Below are 19,260 nucleotides of genomic sequence, written 5' to 3' on the forward strand. Positions count from 1 at the left end.
TTCTGTATGCAAAGGCACTTGGCCTTTCACGATCTCGCTTTTCAGAAGACAGATGTTAATAATTCCAGCTATTGTGTAGGATTATTGGGTTTTTTTACTCATCACATGAGTCCTTGTGGATTATGACATTCCTTTATGAATAAGCAAAAAGTAGATGTACAGCAAAAGAGGTCCTGCTCAGTGACAAGCCTGGACTGCTTTACCTGTTTCACCATCACTTTAACAAATAGCTGAAACAGTTTCATTGCCAAATATAGGACTGTTGGGAGTATTGTCTACATAGGCCTAGAGAAACTCAGTTGGATTTTCAAAATGCATATTGTGCTCTTGGTCCCTAGGAAAGGGATAGGGACTGAAGTCAATGGAGAAAACTGCCTGTTGCCATAGAAATAGTGTCTTCAGTCAACGGCTGGTAAAAATTGTGTTTCCTAGCTGTCTGCCTACCCCACGCACTACTCTTTCAACTGAAAATGCTGGCAGATAGCATCTTTCCGAAGTGAGCACGTTCATCATGTGTTACAAAGACTCAGCCTGTAACAGTTTCAAAGACAGTTTGAGTTTGTACAGCTCATTTATTGTATGGAAAGGTATTTCTCTTGTGTTTTGCCTTCCCTGGCTTCCTTTGTCCCAGACTACTTGACCACAGTGACACTGGCCTCACTCCAGGGACAAAATGGGAGCAGGCTGTGAAACAGGTGAAAGGTCGTAGGCTCCGATGCTGCTTATTAGCATTGATGAGTTTTTTTAATGAAATGCTTAGCAGGACTAAACCAAGAAAGGAGAGGACAAAATGCCCCTTGTCACTTAAGATTCTCTTGGACTGCAGTTCCTTTTGGCAAGGGTTTACCAGCTCTTTGGATAGCTGAGCAAAAGGAAAGAATGAAAGGTATCATCAAAGAAAACTGGTGCTTGGTGGATTCCTGCAGGACTCTAATACAGTGATGGGGAAAGAGTCCAAGGGTAAAGAACTGATCTGTCTTTGGAAAAAGACTTTTGATCCTGATGATTCCAAATTTTCTATGTAGCTCACTGAAAACCGTAGAGTAAAGATTCAACACAGGCAGCTGGAACTATATTGGTTTTATTCTGGTAAAATCCTCTTGCCCTACTGCACCATAAGCTTTTTACCTTGCTGCTTTTCAAAGTAAGTAGCCATCTTGTTATTTACCTTTTGATGCCAATGAGAATTCTCTTGATGGAAAATTACTGCATTTCTGAGGCTTCTGATAACTTGAAAGAATGGACTGTCAATATGGGGAAAACAAAAGTATTCAAGTATCCATGCCACTTTACAATCTAATATACAATTTAAATAGACATTATGGTTATTGTTCCTGTGCTCCTTGTTTCTCAATGAATATTCTGTCACTTGTTGCTGATCATACAGAATACTCGAGGAGAGGTGATAAGAAATCAAGCTGAAATTTTTGCTTGCCTAATAACCCTGGCAGCTCCAACAGCAGCAGTTCTGGTGAGAGTGCTAAGCTCTGGAGAACTGGCAAGCTGGCTTGGCTCCAAATGGTTTCAATAGGAACTCTTATTGAGGAGGAAATTAGGATAATTGTGCCAGTCAAAAAGACATTTGAAACACTTGTGCTTTGTCTGCTGCAGGGTTGTCCATGTTCCAGATGCCACTTGCTCCTGTACCTTTGGTACAGACATGGGATGGGCTTTGGCAGCCTCCAATGGAGTTTACCAGAAGTGCAGTTTTCTTGTAGAGCTGGCAGGAGAAAATGTTCTTTAATAGTCTGCAAAAGAGCTCTCTGAGGGGGAGGAAGGGAAGGAAAAGGGGGTAATTTCCCAGTTTTGTCCAAGTACTTTCTACCTTCCTTATTTAAACTTACTGGAAGAGAAGATATTTACAAAGATGACATCCTTCTCTTTGACCTTTTTTTGGGCGTTATGTGGCGGGGGTGGTTTTCCTCTTGCAGAAAAGGTTTCCTAAGCTTCAAAATAGGAGGATGCCTGGAGCGGCAGAGAACTGGAGGGTTCCTAAGAACAGACGCTGATGAGTGCTGCTGTAACCAAGATGGGTTGCCTCTCCTAGTTTATGCAGTCAGTTATTCTCTGGTACTTGCTGTGTTGTGTGCTGCGATCTGCTGGTTATATTGCTCAAAACAATCCACAGAGCAGGAAAACTGCGGTTTACTGTCATGCATATGGACTGAAACAGCTTCTGAAGTCATCACGTGTGCGTAAGGTGGGGAGTGGAGAAGATGACGTACTAAATTGCTGGAAAAAAAAAAAGACTGGGAATGAGAAGTACACAACATCACGGATGACGGAGGTAACGCAGAGGCCCTGAGGAGTGGCACGGGAGTGTGTACAAGGCATGTCTCTCCAGGTCTGCTGCCGCCTGCTGAGGGGTGAAGTGGGTCCTCACCAGATCGACTTACAATCAGTAGCTACAGCAGGGTTTTTTCCACTGGTTACACATCTTCCTTAAAAACTTTTCAGCTCCATCAGTTGGTAAGAGTCTGTTAATGGGAAAGAGGAACTGCTTGATTATTTGAGTTTTGCAGCATTGAAGGCTGTTTGTTTCCCCTCCGCGTTTGTAGCCAAGCAAATAAAATTTTGCTTGGCTGCAAAGCTAAATTTTTGCTCTAGCAAAATTTAGCTTTTTAAACTACTGAATTCATATCCTCTTGTGTGCAGAGAAAAGTTTGAAAACAAGCTGTAAATGCTCACACAGAGAGGTGTTCCAGTAAAAACACTGAATTCCTTTTTTATTAAAAAAATAGGAAAAAGAACAAGATGAGGAGAGATTTCCTATGCAGAGTTGATTCCCTTACAGACTAGAGGACTTTTTTTTTTTTTTTTCAAACATCTCTTTAAGATGAATTTTCAGTTGCTAACAAATATATTTGGAAGTGAGCACCTTCCCATGAGCATTTTGCACTCCTTCATTTTATGGAGTTTTCTTTTGGCTAGGTGAGTGATGCATAAAACCGCCCCCATGATGTTACTTTGTGAAGTCCTGCTGAAAGGATCTTTTCAGTGTTTTCTGCAAGAGCCAAACACTTCTTTTCTCTGGAGAGAAAAATCTGCCCCAGGGATTCCAGTGCGATGGGAAGGATGTGTTGGCGGGGAGCGCCACCGCTGGGCTGGCGTCTGTTCTTCACTCTCTTCTGCCTTTTAGATCTACATTTTGCATTTTCTCTCTCTGGTTTAAACTGTGGCTTTGGGTTTATCTATTTACACACACGTTTGGAGCTGCAGGAGAGCAAACCGAGCAAGTGAAGGTGTACATCACCAAAGAGCAGCTGTGATGGAAAATAACAGCTCTATGAATCTTCCCAAACCCTTAGTGAAAGCTTTTTAGCTTTAACACCCTTTAGTCTGACATCTGTCATCTCGTGGGTTGCTGGAGTCCCTTTCAGGTGCTGAAGCACTGGCAGGACTCACTGACAGCGTAAAAGGCTCTGTGGGAGCCTGAATTGCTGCTTCAAATTTGTTTCAAAACTTTTAGATCTTTTCATCCCACTTGAATCTTATTTTACCTCCCTTATCTTATTTTACCACTGTGTTTACCATCTTAACTGCTCTATTTTTTAAATCTGGGTTATTAATTAAAGCAGTGATTTCTCCTTCGAGTTAAGTGAATCAATTTTGTGATCGCATCCGAGCAGAACATTTTTGTGTACTTTGTTACCACCAAGAGCCAAAGCAAAACTTTGCAGCCCCGAATGTCCCTGCCAGGAACAAATGGCCAGAGCTGGGGACAATTCCTCGTGAGGCAGCTCTGTTGGCTGCGCAACAGTTCGGTTGCCCAGCACTTGCTGTTATCACAGTGATCAGGATCACGTGAAGAGGCGGGGAGTCAGCCCTGCAGAGCCTGGGTGGCTTCTGGTGTTGCTGGTTGGATCCTGGGAACTTCTGCCCCGATGGCGTTTGTAACCCAGCATCAGATCCAAAAGGTAAGGAACTGCCCTCTGGGGAAGGAGCCTGTCTGTAGTGCAGCCGGTAACGCTACTTGTGGGATAAGGTCACTACTAGTTAACCTGTGGTCAGTTCTGGCGAAGATCTGCTTTACAAACACTATATTCTTCTCAGCTTCTTGTATTACGTTCATTTTGAGTGTGTGAGGACCCCGTCATGGCTACAAACTCTTCCATCGGGCAACTTGTCCTGCAGAGCTCTTGGAGGAATTTCTCTCATGCCCTTCTGTCTCTGCTGCTCAGCTCTCATCCGTGAACTCGAAATCTGCCTGTCGAAGGATAATCTCCAGGGTATTCTATATAAAGAAACAGTAGTGCCAACAGAGTTCACTTCATTTTGTAAGGGATTGTGTAGTCATCTGTGAGAAATCACCCAGGAATTGTTCTCTTAGAGAAAACAACCCTTTTCAGCTTGTAAAGGAATCTCATTCTTGTTTGGGGTGCAGGTATGACTGCTCTGTTCGTGTTAGCAGGCTTTGTAATTTAATAGTTGCTGGTTGTGTATCTTAGGTAAGATATCCTTAAACCACAGAGGCTTTAGTGATGATATCTTCTCTGCTTTGTGGACTGAGAGGTTGAGGTATGTCATAACTGAATGAAATCTGAGCCTGTTAACAAACTATCTTTTTTACAATAGAAACCCTTCCTGAAATTAAAAATTACGAGCATGTTGTCCAGCTGCAGAGCTCTAAGCTGGGATGCTTTTCACACTGAGCTGAGGCACAGCAAAGGGTCAGAACTGTTTTCTCTTGCTTTGTGCTGCTCCCCTGAGGACCCTGGAGGAGAGCAGTCACCCTGTCTCTTCCAGTTCCGCGAGGATGGCTTCCTTGTCCTAGAACACTTTTTCACTGCAGAGGAGTGTGACAGCATGAGGAATCAGATTCAGAAAATCGTAGCGGAGATGGAAGTGCCACCGCACTGTCGCACCGAGTTCTCCACCAAGGAAGATGAGCAGCTCCAGGCGCAGGTACCGAGAGGGGCAGGGCTGTCCCCGTCGGGGTGCTGGAAGGGGAAAGGGAAAACGCAAATTGCTGTTCAGGATTCACTCTGGGGGAACATGACTCTTTCTTCTAACTGAACATAACGCTGTGAGAGGGACTTGCTCTCCAGCTTTCTACAAATGCTTGGTGGTGGTCTTATCAGAGGGTGAAGGAGGAGAAGCCACGTGTGGCTCTGCTGTGCTTTCAGCCCCCACGACTATTGCCCTGGTAGCCACAAGCATCTCTCACAGGTCACTTTGTACTTGTTCTGCAGACAGAAAATAGGTTATTTTCCAGGCAGCCAGCAAAAGAAAAGCAAGGGTAGCCTCTATGTGAGATGTTTTTGTGAAGTCCTAATCAAGGCCAAGACACTTAGCACTATGGAAAGCCTATTTATGAGTGATTTCTATTGACTGTGTTTTGTTTATGCTGCGGCTTGATGGGAAAAAGATGCAGGTGAGTGTTAACACTTTGATTGAAAGTTCATTTGTGTTTTTACAAGGATACTATCTTTACTGGGCTCTTATTCCTGGCAGGGTAGCTCGGATTATTTCCTAACCAGTGGAGACAAGATTAGATTCTTCTTTGAGAAAGGTGTTTTGGATGAGAAAGGTAAGCCCTGGCCTGAGTTAGCCACAGGGAGGGGACAGGAGAAGGCTGAGGGAGGGGCCAGGGGCCAGTTTCCAGCTCTAGGAGCAATTCCTGCTTTGCAAACGATGTGAAATTCTGGTTTTGTTTCATAGGTAACTTCCTAATTCCAAAGAAGAAATCAGTCAGCAAGATTGGCCACGGTATGTTTAAAGGGTAGGGTTTTGAGAGTGATGCAAAAAACAGATGTGGTTTTGAGACATGAGGATTTCTTCAGACCTACTTGCTATAAATGTCCTTGGCCATCTGACTTGAAACCTTTCTGAGCAGAGAAACGACTTCCCTCTTCTGTTGCTTCTCTGTGCCTCTTGGGGACGACTGCATCAAATATTGCAAACCTCATCCCCCCCTTGCCATTGTGGCCACGCAGCCCCTGTCTTTGCAACCCTGGGCTGTTTTACTCTTGGCTGCTGCGTTAAATTCTTCAACTTGATTTCTACACGTGGGTCTGCTTTTCCCCATGTCTCTCTATCGCTGTCTCTGCAACTCTGTGCTGCCCCTCACTCTGCTGTCAAAGGATTTAAGAATCTTCCATAATGATCCTTTTCAAAAAACCCTTCTAGGAGGTTTTCAGATACGCATAGCGCAGAGTCACTGATACGTGAAAGTTTGGACTTCAGCCCTTGTCTCTTTTCTGTAAGAGATTGCTCTAATTTACCACCTAAGACTGGTCACATTCAGTACAGCTCAAACTGTGGTTCTGTGTCCTGTGCCGTGGTGGGTTGCCAACACTGAAGCTGTTCTCCCTCCTTTGGTGTCACCAGCACCTTTTCTGTACCCTTATTGGTTTCAGTTTGTCCTATTTCCTCTCTTCCAGCTACCAAACTTGTGTTTGGATCCCTTTTGTTTTCAAACAATACACGGAAAATGAGAGCAGGGTTCGCTGTGTCTCCAAACACGTGAACTTTGTACAGATTAAACTTCACTAAACTTGGAAATTCAGTATTTAGAGTTCTTGGTTCTTTGGTTTTCTCAGAACGACTTTTGCCCTCCCAGTCCCCATGTCATTCTGTTACACTTCAGCTTTTTCCCAAGGGAAGTGAAAACAACTCTAAGTGCCTGCTGACTCAGCAACTTAACAATTCAAAGGGCTTCTCTAGACTTTTTTTGTAATTACTCCTTTTGGTCGAGTCTTGCCTCATCCCTTGCTCAGGAGCAGCCCCTGCTGGACCCGGTCGTGTGTCCTCGTGGCAAATTTGGTCGCGATGAGACGGAGGCACGATTCCAAGTCTTTGCTTTATGGTTTTGTCAGAGCTGGGCTGTAGCGAGCGTCTGTATGCAACCAGCTCTGACCTGTGGGCTGTGGCTCTCTGCAGAGGGCACCGAAAGTAAGCCCTAGCTCATTTTTGCAGTAATTACCTTTTTGGTAGGTCTCAAGAATTGTGTTGTTGAAGGGTGAATTCACCTATGTGCCTTAGGGTCATGTATAGTGGTTGTGTTGGCATTTGCATGAGATAACCACATAATACTCAATTTTTGTTCACTCTGTTATATGCTATTTTTTATACAGTTGCAGTTTGTGGCCAGTGAGTGATTACATTTTTGGTCTCTAAAGAAGATTGTACAAATCTACAAGTGCTGTATCACCTTAGTCATGATAAGCCATGTATATCCACTCTTGGGAGGGATGAAAGTTTCTGGCTGCAATTTATCTTGCTTGGCTGTCATCTCTGCAGCTTATCATTGAGAGGTGCCAAGTTCTCTTCTGTTAATGAACTCTTCAGTCTGAGCTTCTTCTTTCCCCTTAGCTTTACATGCTTATGATCCTGTCTTCAAGCAAATCACCCACTCCTCCAAGGTGCAGGTGAGCTGTTACTGTTTCCTAGAATGGTCTGGGGAAAAAAACATCTACTTCTGGAGCAGTTAACTTTCTAGACTCCCAAGGATAGTAATTTTGTCTGTAAAAGGAAATTTAAATATCTTCAAAAAATAATGCTTTGTAGTGTGCAGAGAACAGCAAACATTAATCTTGGAAAGTTTTCTTGCAGGAATTGGGAAGAAAACTAGGCCTTGAGAGACCAGTAGTTGTGCAAAGCATGTATATCTTCAAGGTACAGTAATTCAAGTCGTATTGTCACTCAAGAAATAAGACCCTGTTACGTGGGTAGCTGTGAAACACTTTTTTTCACACATCAACTTTCTTTCCTTGCAGCAACCTGGCATTGGTGGTGAAGGTGAGATTTGTGTTATCTCTTTATCACTGCAGATAATACTCCGTTAGAAAAGGAGTATTACCAGGAAAAAGTCTCAGACTCAGACTTAAGCCTGTGAGTTTTGTGGTCCAAACCTTAAAATTATTAAAAAGCATCCATGTTTTCCAGAAATGTTTCTACATCACATGCGACTTGAACAAAGAGCTACTTTTACATTTTGCAGTAGGCTGAAAGGTGGCATTTTTATGGAAGATTTAACGTGTACAACAGATGGGTGGGCAGGGTAGGTCAGGTCAATAACTCGGGGAGAACAAACCTGCCGTCCTGGTGGTACTGAGTTCCTCAGGCATTAAAAGACCCTAACGACTGTGTCTCGTTGCAGTGACCCCGCACCAGGATGCCACCTTCCTGCACACAGAGCCTCTGGGCAGAGTCCTGGGGTTCTGGATTGCCCTGGAGGATGCCACGCAGGAGAACGGCTGCTTGTGGTTCATTCCTGGCTCTCACACCAGTAAGAGTCGCTGGTAGCTTGGTGTGTGCTGTGAAACTCTCTCTCGTCTTGGTTAAGGGTGGAGGGTAACACGGACTGTGTCCTGTTCTCTGCATCTCGCAGTGCCTGCACAAACACACTACTACTCTTATTGTTGAAAGGGTGACTTTATTTACTACAAGGATCTCCCCCTGTGCTGTTGTCAAATCTACAACCACATATTTCAGCAGGTTATTGACTGTTTCATTTTGCTCTTGGCTACCAGTCCATCGCATGATCACAATACTTTTTAATAAAAAATAGGTAGTATACATGACTGACACTGTCTAGTTTTGATATCTAGCCTAGAAACAAAGAATCCAGGGTACTGGGGCAAGGAAGGACAGTCCTCCTGTATTTTTATTTACTTCAGAACCTGTTAAGGGGAGGCCTATTAAAACTGATCCTGAATCTTTCCTTTTCACCTCAGTATTATTTCAGAAGCTTCCCCTGCAAGATTCAGAGTCTTCCTTGCCAGGCCACTGAGATTAAAGACTTTAGTGTAAAGAAAGTCTTAAACTACTGCGTCCTTTCTTCCTGTAATGAAACACGTCACTGTTATATGTTGGTGCTCCTTCCACAGTTTTGACTGTAGCCCTGAAAATGTTTATCAAGTCTGATCTGGACTGCAAAGAGTAATAATCCTTCGAGAGTAGGAGTACACTGAAAAAATCACTCTTCCCCCCTTCACTCACAAAACTTTATTTTCCAAGTTGCATCCCCTTCACAAAGATCTCCCCTTTTGCCCTGGCCAATAACATTTTTAGTCCTGACAGACGTATGTGAGGGGAATAAAAATCCTCATACACACACACACAACACTGTCAAATATTGGTCTGAATTTCAGTAAACAAGGAAAGCCTCCCAGCCTATGCAAGGATCGGTTGGACACCATCCAAGCCATCGGAGAACTGTCAGTGTCCCAGGGAAACACACAGACAAAACCAGATGAGTGCAGACTCATGTAATGGTGGTTGTGACCGATGGTAGTTGCTGTGTGTGTGTAACCACTAATGCATTACCAGCAGAGTTTTCTGTTTTTCACTACCTCTAGGGCACACTAATCAGCTTTAAACTGTTGCTCACCTCGGCATTCACTCAGTGAGTGTAATCATAGTGCTCTTGAGGTTTGAAGGCACTCATCCCTCATAAATTCTGGAGCCAGCTGCACTCTAATTGCAATTTATGCTCTTATAGAAAAGAGAAATGGACCAAAGGTTGGCTTTGCATAAGTGTATGACTATTTGTCTTCCTAAAGGGCTATGTTGCAATGCACAGAAAGAGACAAATGCAAACAAAAAGCAGTTTATCAGTTTCTGCCATAGCTGGAAAATCCTGAATATTTGCTTATCGTACAAAGCTACCCAAATTACTAAGGAAAAAATTAAATATACTATAATAATAAATTTCCTATCATTGCCAAGAGAAATCACAGACACTGTTCCTCTGCTGTGCAGAATGTAGCTAGCTGTTTAATTTTATGTGTGTTTGCTTATTCTGTGGATTTGCAGGTGGAATTACCCGGAGAATGGTCCGTGCACCTTCAGGTACCTCAACATGTGTAGAGTTTGTAGGGTCAGAGCCAGGCTACGATGACAGCCAGTTCATACCTCTGCCTATAAGTAAAGGTAAAAACAACCCCCAAACAAGTCTGCTTTACAGCTCAAGGAAAAAAACAAGAGTGCTAAAATTGTATTTTAACACTTTCAACTTCCCTTATATTTTAAATCTAGCACTGACAATGTGAACAAAGCAATACGAATGTTTCTTTCAAACAGGTGGACTCATTCTCATCCACGGTGAAGTTGTCCATAAGAGTGAACTGAACAGCTCGGAGTCTTCTCGCCACGTGTTCACCTTCCATGTGATGGAAGCCAAAGACACCAGCTGGAGCAAGGAGAACTGGTAAGGTTGCCATCCTAACAAGCAGCTGAGGAAACTAGAGCCTTTTCAATGTAATAGCCAGGATAAACTTTTATTGGTGGTCCTGCCTGTCACAGTTTCTGTTGGTAGTATTGATGTCACACCGGTAGAATTGGAATAGCCTCTGAAGTCTTGTTTTTACCTCTTCCTTACTCCCTAGGCTCCAGCCAACTCCTGAACTGCCTTTTCCATCGCTCTACACTTGAAGTTAATGATTGGCTTCTGGAGTCAATAGTTGATCAGTATTCCTTTCTGATCGTTTGCTCATGCTCCCTTTAAATACAACTTTCACTGGATCAGCTCTCAAGATTAATTTCTCCTCTTCTCAGGACAAGGACCCTTGACACAGCCTGCCTTAGACAAAAGCTTCTACTACAGCATGAGCCCTACTGGTATCAGAATAGTTGCCCAGTCCTTTTGGTAAGGAAACTTCTTCGGTCTTGAGAATAGACCATTAAAGACCATTGCACCTTGACTGGGACCAGTTAAGTAGTATTTCTTCTTGCAGATACTCAGTATTTTCTTCTGTTTAAGTCAAGAGCTTGTCCAGTGCATTACTTGGCTGTGTCAATCCCAGCAAAGCAGGTGAATGTGTCATGTGAAGATGTCTGACTTTTACCCTTAAGTCTCTCTCCTATTGTTTAAATAATAGTGATTAAACAGAAACCTATTGTGGGCAAAATGAAGCAGGAAGTCTACTTTTGTAATCTTTTTTAGAATACTTTTCTAAGTATTCTAGCAAACTGTGGCTGAGTGTTTGATCTCTGGGTGTGTTGATTAAAAATATTACAGTTCTTAGAGTCATGCTGAAATTATGAAAACAACCCCAACCAAACTCCTATCATTTAAATAAAAAAATAAAAACTCCCCTTTTCATCTGCTTCATCTTTTGTTTGAGGAAGACACAGTGTGACCTTCTCCCAACAGATGAGGCCAGCACTAAGTTGTCTGATGACTGCTTTGAACTCTCAATGTGAACAAGAACAATTACTATCCCCAAAACTCCAGCAAAACCAAACCAACTTGTATCAAGGTGAAACCTAAGAAATGTAAGTTACATCTGAGGGAAGCTCAAGCCTGTATCCTAAGATGAACAGAAGCTGTGTAGGTATAATTTCACTGGCACTGGTGCAGTGGCAACCCTGAGATATGAGCCTGGTATCATAAATGCACTAATTACATCTTAGTAACCTTAAGACTGCTCAGAGTCCTGGCAGAGTGAGCCCCAGTTCTTACTGACTCATCCCTTTTCAAAAGGCATTTGTTTGTGAAATAGTCAAATTTGGTTTCTTTATGGGAAGAAGCTTGCTTTCAGCCCTTTGGACTTTAGGTGATGCAGAACTGGTTCAGTAAAGCAAAGAATTCATCGTAGAGGAATGAATGCTCAGGTGGCTGGGGTAGGAATCAGGAAGCTGGGTAATGGCAACAGCAGTAACATTGAATTCAAAGTTTCTGCACATACAGCTTCTGCCCTCCCCTACCTTTTCTACAGTTTGTTTGAAAGCTGTAAGTGGGGTGGAGGGGAAAAAGGCTTTAACTCCAGTACTAAAGCAAAAGCTAAAGCTTCTTCTGTATCTTTCCATTAGAAGTAATAATATAAATAGCACCTTTCTGCTGAGCAGTGATAGTTTGTCCTCTGATTATATGCACTACCACCTGCAATGTACAAAACCATCTAGTTCAAGTGCATAAATAAAAGCAAGAAGCTGGATTGGACTTGCAGGATTTCCTGTTAAATGTGAAGGAAACTCAGTCTAGCGCAATTACCGACTTTGGTTTCCTACAGAGAGTATCTGATAATTTATTGTGTTAACCAAAACCAACTCTGGACAATTTAGACATCCTCAGGAAAAGCAGTATCAAATCTCAGGAGCCCTGCCCGGGCAGGGGGGGTAAATTGGGCAATGCTGCCTCTTGGCTAATTGAGTCCTGGCTGGTTGCAGGGACAAACACAGTATTAGATTCTGGGGCTAATTTTGCTGGCTGGCTCTGCTGCCCCAGAGCTCTAGTTTCACTCCACCCTGGTCTTATTTTCACTCCTAAGACACAGTCTCAGGACTAGGACTGCAGGATGGTATTGTGTAAAGTATCTTGGACTTGCACAAAACTGCTCCCAAAAGTAAGGAAGTGTCAGAAGTTAACTTCACCCTGCACACAAGAATCGTGGAATGCAAATTTTCTGCTTGGACACTTCTCAGGGAAGGGAAGGGGCAGGGAGGACGCATGCTAATGCGTTTTGTACTAATGGACCCTTGACAAACTGATGAGAAGAGATTGTCAATACAGGAGTGTTTAATACATAAAAATGAAGTGGGTTTTTTGGCCACAAAATGGTAGGTATAGCTTGAATGAAATGGATAGAATTAAATGGCTTTACTCAATTTGTTGGTAGAAGCATTTTTATAAATTATTTGATTAAATATCTAGCTGAAAAAAATGTGAAAAGTAGAAAATTGTAATAGTATTTGAAAAGTTTATTGACTTTAACAGATTTTCTGCTTTCAGGATTAATGTATAATTAGTTTCATCAGTGACTGTTTAGCTTTTTCCCCTATATTGAATATTATTCCAAATGAATTCAGAGTTTAAAATCTTGAAAAAGATAAAACATTTCTTCTTGTTGCATAAACCTTCAGGGCTAAAACTGCAACCCTCTTGTTAGTAGTTTGGAATAACCAGTCTGGTACATTCTCAAATCTCCCCCCCCCCAGGCTGGATAAACTCAGCTGTTACAGCTACAGTCTGAAGCTGTGCTTGTGCTTCGCAGTGCATTAGTTGATGGTGACTGGATACATTTGGACCGTCGCACTCACAAAACATGGTTTAAATGGTGCTAATACAGAAATGAGGAGTCCACATGCTCAGTAACACAAGATGGCAGGACTCAGTACAGCAAAACAAGTTTTGGCTCTGATACAACAGAGAGGCGGCAACATCTGAGAGGTTTGCTTATTTTTTTTTCTCCTCTAATTGACTTACCTCTTCTTCCTCTATTTCCTTTGCTTCCAAGTACCTAGCAGAAACTTAAATTGGATTATTAAACACAAATGCTATTTTTATCAGTCATGTTTGTGTTCCTGTGAGAACATAAACCAACTCATGCTGTTTTAAACAGGGAAAAACAAGACCAAACCAAAACCTTTATTTTAAATGTCTCTTTCATTTATGTTTTTAACAATTTTATCTGCTGTACCAAAAGCAGTGTTTAGATCAGCTTTGAGCTCTCATTACAGTACATAATCTTTTACCATTTTTTCTCTAGAAAGGGAGAAACCTCTGTTCCTGTAGTGCTATGCCATAAACATTATGTGGAGGTAGAGAGGCAACAGCAGGTTATCAATTTGGGTAGTGTAAGCTTCCAAAAGAGAAACTAAGCTCACAGATGCCAGAATCCAAGCATAGCTGGAGTTCAGATTCACACTGCTGTCAAAGATCAGAATAAGAGCCACAGCAATGATCTGAGCAAAAATAGCTGTCATTGTCCCTTCAAAGGTCTTCTTTGTTCCCGGCCATTTGATTTCCCCCATTGTACTGCCAAAAACAGAGGCAATGGTGTCTCCTACCCCTACTGCCAGTACCCCAGAGTAGGGGACCAGTGCTCCTGCTCCAGACAAGGTACCTTTAGGAGCACAAGATCTAGGGAACAACCACACTGGGAGGGACATGCCAAGGAGGAGATAAATATGAGTCAGGATTAAAGGTCCACTGTCTCTTTCATCCAAGAAGAGAGACAGCAAATACCTAAGGGTTTGGCCAAATGGTTTGATCCTGAAGTACCGAATATACTCTAAAAAGATAAACACTGCCAGACACAGTACTGCAGCAACGTAGAGAAGCTGGCGGTCATAAATTAGTCCAGGAACATAAGTGGCTACAACAATGAAATGGAAATATTTCCTGGTTATAGTTGAGGCCTGGTGTTTTTTAGATTCAGATGATCTTTTAGCATTCTGGTAGAAAACTATGCCACATGCTGAAGCAGCCAAAAAGGTCCAATATACAAGAAGGTAAATTCTTGTCTGTGTCTGAAAGAGAAACTGGAGTAGCCAGAACAAAGGGTTCTTCTGGATCAGTCTGTACAGCCAAGGCATGATGACCCCTAAGCCTAGCACTGCTGTCATCATGTGAAAAAACATGGAGGAGATCCACGTACCCGAATCCATGAAAATGAAGAGCACAGTGAAAAAAAGCCCAAGAAGAACAACTCCAACAACTGCTACCAGAAGGAAAAAGTCTATGGGATCACCTCTGCCCTCAATTACGTTCAGTGAGCGTTTAATGAGCTGATTGAGAACAAAACTTATACCTCCAAGAACTAGCAATGCTTCTCCAGGAGTAAAACATCGAGGCAACAAGTACAGCAAGATCATACTGAGGTAGACAAAAATTAGCAGCACTTCTAGGACCTCTATCACTTCTGAAACAGTCAAAGAGTGCTTCATAGTATAGATAATTATACTGCCAGCAACACCAGTAAGTATGCAAGTGTTGGTTGGCACAGGTTTTGTGACGCCAACTGCTATTACAGACAGAAAGAGAGCAACCAGCATGCCCGTGGAAGCTACAACTATGCCAAAACGTTCAAAGTACACAATGCCAGCAGACTTGCACCGCTCCTTCATCACTACCCCCAACAAGGGGATGACCATGCTAGCTGGCAGGAGGCCGCTGTTCGCTGCTGTACGGAACTGGAATACGGCCCCACCCAGCTGAAGCAGCCGGTCCCATTTGAATTGGACATAAAAAGCCTGGACGGCGAGAGCGACAGCGCACCAGGAATACCGGTCCCACACCACTGCGTGCACGAGGAGAACGATGATGAACACGATCAGGGATTCTGCCAGCACTGGCTTGTTTAACATGATTCCAGCCCGACGTAGCTCAAGCTTTCAAAGCTTTTCACAGGAGTCCCGATGCGCTCAGTAGTTGTCCATTAGGAAGAATTCCCTTTCATGCTACTGCAATTCCTATTTAAAAAAAAAAAAAAGCAAACAATTGAAGTAACTACCAGAAAAGCTGAAGCTTTCACACAGCTGTTTTTTTCTTAAGCTTAATTTAAGCTGATAGTTATGTGCCAATTGTTAATGACAACATACAGGTGAATAAAAAAAAGAAAACCAGTGAGGTAACAGATCAGCCCAAACTGTTATTCCCCTCTGAGAATTATAGAAGTCAGCCTGCAGCGACAGAAACGAACCACTGAATACTGGGGTATTCAGATACAGTTTTAAATATTTCTGTTGCAGTGTCTTTGAATTGAAACGTGAAGCAAACAAGCCATAAATATTCCCTGAACACTTCATTGTGATGGTGTGAATTTGAAATATAGTTAATTTAAAAGTTTAAAGGTAATTTTAGAACCTAATTTTGTATGCGGCTTTCACTGTATTTTTACAGAATCTTCCTCCTTTTATTAGTATTTCTCCTCCCACTGCTGTGCAAAACCCCCTCAATACTCTCTCCCCTTCTGTTACTGGTGTTATGATTGAATACTTCTGCTACTGCAGCAGGTGTTTTATAATGCTACATAGTATTTACGATAGAAGTACGAAAGAAAACATCATAGCCATTAAAAAAAAAATTGTCAAATGGCATACTTTATCTAATTTTGATCTATTACCAGAACTGTCAAGATAAGCTAAGTTGGAGACCTGAGCACAGAAAATGAAATGAACAGACTTCATCTTGCCTGGAGCCATGACAGGATGTTCATCACACCCTGAGTATTAAGCAGCTTAAGTTGTTTTGCTTCTACAGCACTGCTGGGTCATATTTGTTACAAAGATATCTCTTCTGAAATATGCTTCTAGTCCATCTTGACATATTGGTAATACTCTGTTTAGGTGTGTTGTAGCCATATGATTTAACTATTATACACCTTCATATGTGAGTAAATGAGTCTGATTTATTCTTCCTTACTTTTAAAGAAAGGTATTGGCTTCACTTCTCTTTACCCCATGGCACAGCCTCTTCTTGCTGTTGGCTATCTTGATTCCCATTTTCCAAGCGAGAACCCTGCACTCCTATTTTACACAGACTCTACATCTGTATAAATAAGTGAAATATTTTAATGTTAACAAATATTAGCAAGTCTCATCCCCAAAATGCATCATTACTTCGTGATTTGTTTAACCTCTGGTATGCACTATTTTCCTCAAATTATTCAAGAGTAAGTAAACCTTGTAAGCCATTCTTGATCATGATCTAAAGCTGTCATTGTTTTCTATATCCCCTTGTCTTACTGCATTTATAGCACTTTACCTTCTCTGACTCAAGGCTCGCAGCCAATGACAGCTGCATTGCAAACTAAGCTGTCCTTTAAACTTTTGGACTATAAAATGAATAGTTGAGATAATCAGCAATGCACACAATGACTCTATAGGTTAAATCATATCTTATCTTTTTCAATGTATTATGGGCATTCAAACATAGTGTAATTCTCACCAACGTTTATTGCTTTCTGGCAACCTTTACTTCTCCTTATCCATAATGTGATGTTATGTCTTAGCCATACCTACGTATGCCATTATACTGGCATCTCTTTTAGGTTCCTTTAAGGTATCAGTTTCTGTATTTCTGTTGGCAACAGAATGGCTGATCCAGTTGTATGTATCCCTGCTGGATAAGGTATCTTGAGCTGAAACTTTGGATTGCTTCATCCTTTCTGGCCCACTCTTAAGCCGACCGCAATAAACTCTTATCAAATTCTGCTTCCCCAGTCTCATTATTAATATCTACATTAGCCCTCTCATGGGAGCCTGGACATTTATTTAAAGTTCTGGTTTGGGTTTTCACCCAGTGTTGAATGGTGTCACCAGAGTATACAGCTGATCGAGATCTTAGTAGTAATATTACTGGGTAACTATTAAAGTTTGTACCATTAAACTCCTTTACACTGTGGGTCTGGAGCATTTAATTATTTATGACTTTGTACTGAAAACTCTTATTATTAATAGATTGCTTTTCGGCATCCTTATTCATATAGCCTGAAATACTTGATTGCCAAACAACTTCATTACATTTACTGTTCCTATACAGCTAGATCGGGCCAAGTGTAACCTTTTTGCCATCACAATTAATTTTTAAACAGAATAGGAGAAGAATTAATCACATAGTCAATGAAACAGAACTGGCATGGGCAATGTCTACCTACAACCAATAATTGGTTTGGGGTCCCGCTCATTGTTTCTGAGGGCAGAAGTGGAAGCTTAAAGTTTGAGAAGAGGCAGGGTAAATACCACAGGCTAGTCAAAGACTGAAAAAGACCTCCCACTCAGTCTGGCAACTTTAAGGTTGCAACCCAGCTCTTGCATCAATAATGACACATGACAGCTTCCCCCAGCAGGCAACCTGCCAACTGGGCTATAAAACAAGAATTTCACCCTATGAAACACGGGTGTCTTACTGTAACGCAGCAGCTTTGAAAGCCACTGACCTGTGAATTTGCAACACAATGTATTTCACTGCTGAATTATTTCCTTGTGCCTGCTGCAATTCTCTCCTCTACCCCTTCTTTGAGGTAATGCAAAGCTCTTTTAACACTCCCGCTCTCTCACACATCGAACGGGACCCATCGCCCCCAGTTTCGAGCCGGACTAAGCGTTTTCCGCCCGTTTCGCGATCTGCATCCTAGCTGCTCTGGGTAGGGAAGCTTTCCCACTGACGTGCTCCCAGACGCCCGGCAGCCCTCGCCTCGCTGCCGCACCTGCCTCCTCCCTCTCTTCCCTGTGTCCTCCGCAGCGCTGCGGGCTCCCTTTGCCCTGTCCTTCCGCGCCGCCTCCACGTCCTCTCCCCCTCAGCCGCGGCACCCCGCAACCCAGCCTTCACTACCAGGAAGCTGAGGCGAGGAACGGGCCGCAGCAGGGATGATGGCCGCAACACCTCCCGGAAGGCGTCGGAGCCGCTGCCCGGGTGAGCGCCGGGTCCCGCCGAGGAGCTGAGGCCTTTCCCACCCGCAGCCCGGGAGCCAAGCGCGCACCCACCTCCCAGGACGCCGCCATCTTGGCACTGCCGCCTGTCACATGACCCAACCCGCCGGGTGAGGGCCGGAGGCGGAGTGGCGGCCCCACCACGTGACGATGGCGCGAAGGGGAGGGGGGACACGGCTCCGCGCGGCGGGTCACGTGAGAGGGGAGCAAAGATGGCGGCGGGCAGGCAGTGTGCGAGGTGCGGGGAAACGGCGGCGGCTGCACCGGGGCGGGGGGAAGGCCAGGGCGGCCCCGTCCCTTGCTGCGTGCGGGCCCTCCTCTGCAGGGCAGGGGGACGGAGGAGACGGGCCTGTGGGGAGGGGGGGGGCAGCGCCGGCGGGGGGGAGCGGGGTGGGAAGGTTTAACGGCAGCGGGGCCCGCGCCGGCCTGGCCCCGCCCCCCGCGCGCGCTGTGAGGCCCCGCCCCGTCCCTCGCTGAGGGGCCCCTCGGGGACCCCCCAGGCGGTTAAATTTCGGTGTTAGGAGCGACTTTTTAGTGATTATGCGATTTAGTTTGCCGTATTGTAAAAGATGAAATGTTAAACAGAACTCTGTAAAAGCCTTTGCGAAGCTGGAGTCTCGATTTACGCTGACATCTCGGAGGTGTCTGTCAGACCTCTCAAGTCCCAGAGCTGCTCTCATGAAGAGCAGAGCATTTAAGGGTTGATTTTTCAGCTTTTGGACAACTCTTTGCAAATATAAAATTCAAAATAGAAATGTGGAAGATCTATAAAGGAAGTGATTCAATGAGTCCCAGGTTCAGTGATCACTTTAGAGCAGTGCTTTCATTTGTCCTGAGCACGGTTTTTGACATTTGTGGTAAGGTTTTTATGCTCTGGAGTGTTCCTAGATGTCTAATTTTTATTAAACGAATGCCTATAAGGCCTAATGGAAACAAGAACATCACTGTTACATGTGATCACATAAAGAGAGCTTTTCTTCCTTAGCTGTCTTGGAGTCTAATGAACTGGCCACAAACCATGGTCTGTTTTATTCACAGAAGAGGTTAGAAGGGAATGAAAAGTGAGGGGTTGGCTCTGCTGGACTGGTGCTCAGTTCGACAAAGTGATTATTTTCTTGGTAAAATTCTGTGGTGTTTCAGTGGTCTGTGTGAGCTGGAGAG

At 43.5% G+C, this 19,260-nt stretch overlaps 3 protein-coding genes across 15 annotated transcripts in view; 2 read left to right on the forward strand and 1 right to left on the reverse strand.

Moving 5' to 3' along the window:
- Window positions 1–77: 77 nt before the first annotated feature.
- Window positions 78–11,039, forward strand: PHYHD1 (phytanoyl-CoA dioxygenase domain containing 1). Of its 6 annotated transcripts, XM_074890867.1 has the most exons (12): window positions 78–2,469; window positions 3,792–3,917; window positions 4,747–4,905; window positions 5,455–5,530; window positions 5,662–5,709; window positions 7,315–7,370; window positions 7,555–7,617; window positions 7,719–7,740; window positions 8,102–8,230; window positions 9,760–9,876; window positions 10,027–10,153; window positions 10,332–11,039. In XM_074890867.1, exons 2-12 carry the CDS (start codon window positions 3,885–3,887, stop codon window positions 10,375–10,377), a joined length of 876 nt encoding a protein of 291 aa, XP_074746968.1. In that variant the 5' UTR covers window positions 78–2,469; window positions 3,792–3,884; the 3' UTR covers window positions 10,378–11,039. The 6 variants fall into 6 exon arrangements, with proteins under 6 accessions (XP_074746968.1, XP_074746970.1, XP_074746967.1 ...); XM_074890869.1 differs by lacking the exon at window positions 3,792–3,917; XM_074890866.1 differs by lacking the exon at window positions 3,792–3,917 and having other exon boundaries at window positions 78–2,287.
- Window positions 11,040–12,630: 1,591 nt separating this feature from the next.
- DOLK (dolichol kinase) lies at window positions 12,631–18,188 on the reverse strand. 8 transcript variants are annotated; one of them, XM_074890856.1, is made up of 3 exons: window positions 17,607–18,175; window positions 16,091–16,789; window positions 12,631–15,138 (listed from the first exon to the last, which is right to left on the reverse strand). In XM_074890856.1, exon 3 carries the CDS (start codon window positions 15,031–15,033, stop codon window positions 13,462–13,464), a length of 1,572 nt encoding a protein of 523 aa, XP_074746957.1. In that variant the 5' UTR covers window positions 15,034–15,138; window positions 16,091–16,789; window positions 17,607–18,175; the 3' UTR covers window positions 12,631–13,461. The 8 variants fall into 8 exon arrangements, with proteins under 8 accessions (XP_074746957.1, XP_074746958.1, XP_074746964.1 ...); XM_074890857.1 differs by having other exon boundaries at window positions 16,091–16,216; window positions 16,686–18,175; XM_074890863.1 differs by having other exon boundaries at window positions 16,091–16,216; window positions 18,154–18,169.
- Window positions 18,189–18,294: 106 nt separating this feature from the next.
- Window positions 18,295–19,260, forward strand: part of NUP188 (nucleoporin 188) — a 29,407-nt gene continuing 28,441 nt past the window's right edge. The window contains exon 1 of the mRNA XM_074891043.1: window positions 18,295–18,337. Coding sequence (XP_074747144.1) covers window positions 18,312–18,337 — 26 coding nt within the window. The 5' untranslated portion in view covers window positions 18,295–18,311. The remainder of the gene's footprint in view (window positions 18,338–19,260) is intronic.

Source organism: Strix uralensis, chromosome 21, assembly GCF_047716275.1.
Source record: "Strix uralensis isolate ZFMK-TIS-50842 chromosome 21, bStrUra1, whole genome shotgun sequence".
In the NCBI taxonomy this organism is placed as follows: Eukaryota; Metazoa; Chordata; class Aves; order Strigiformes; family Strigidae; genus Strix; species Strix uralensis.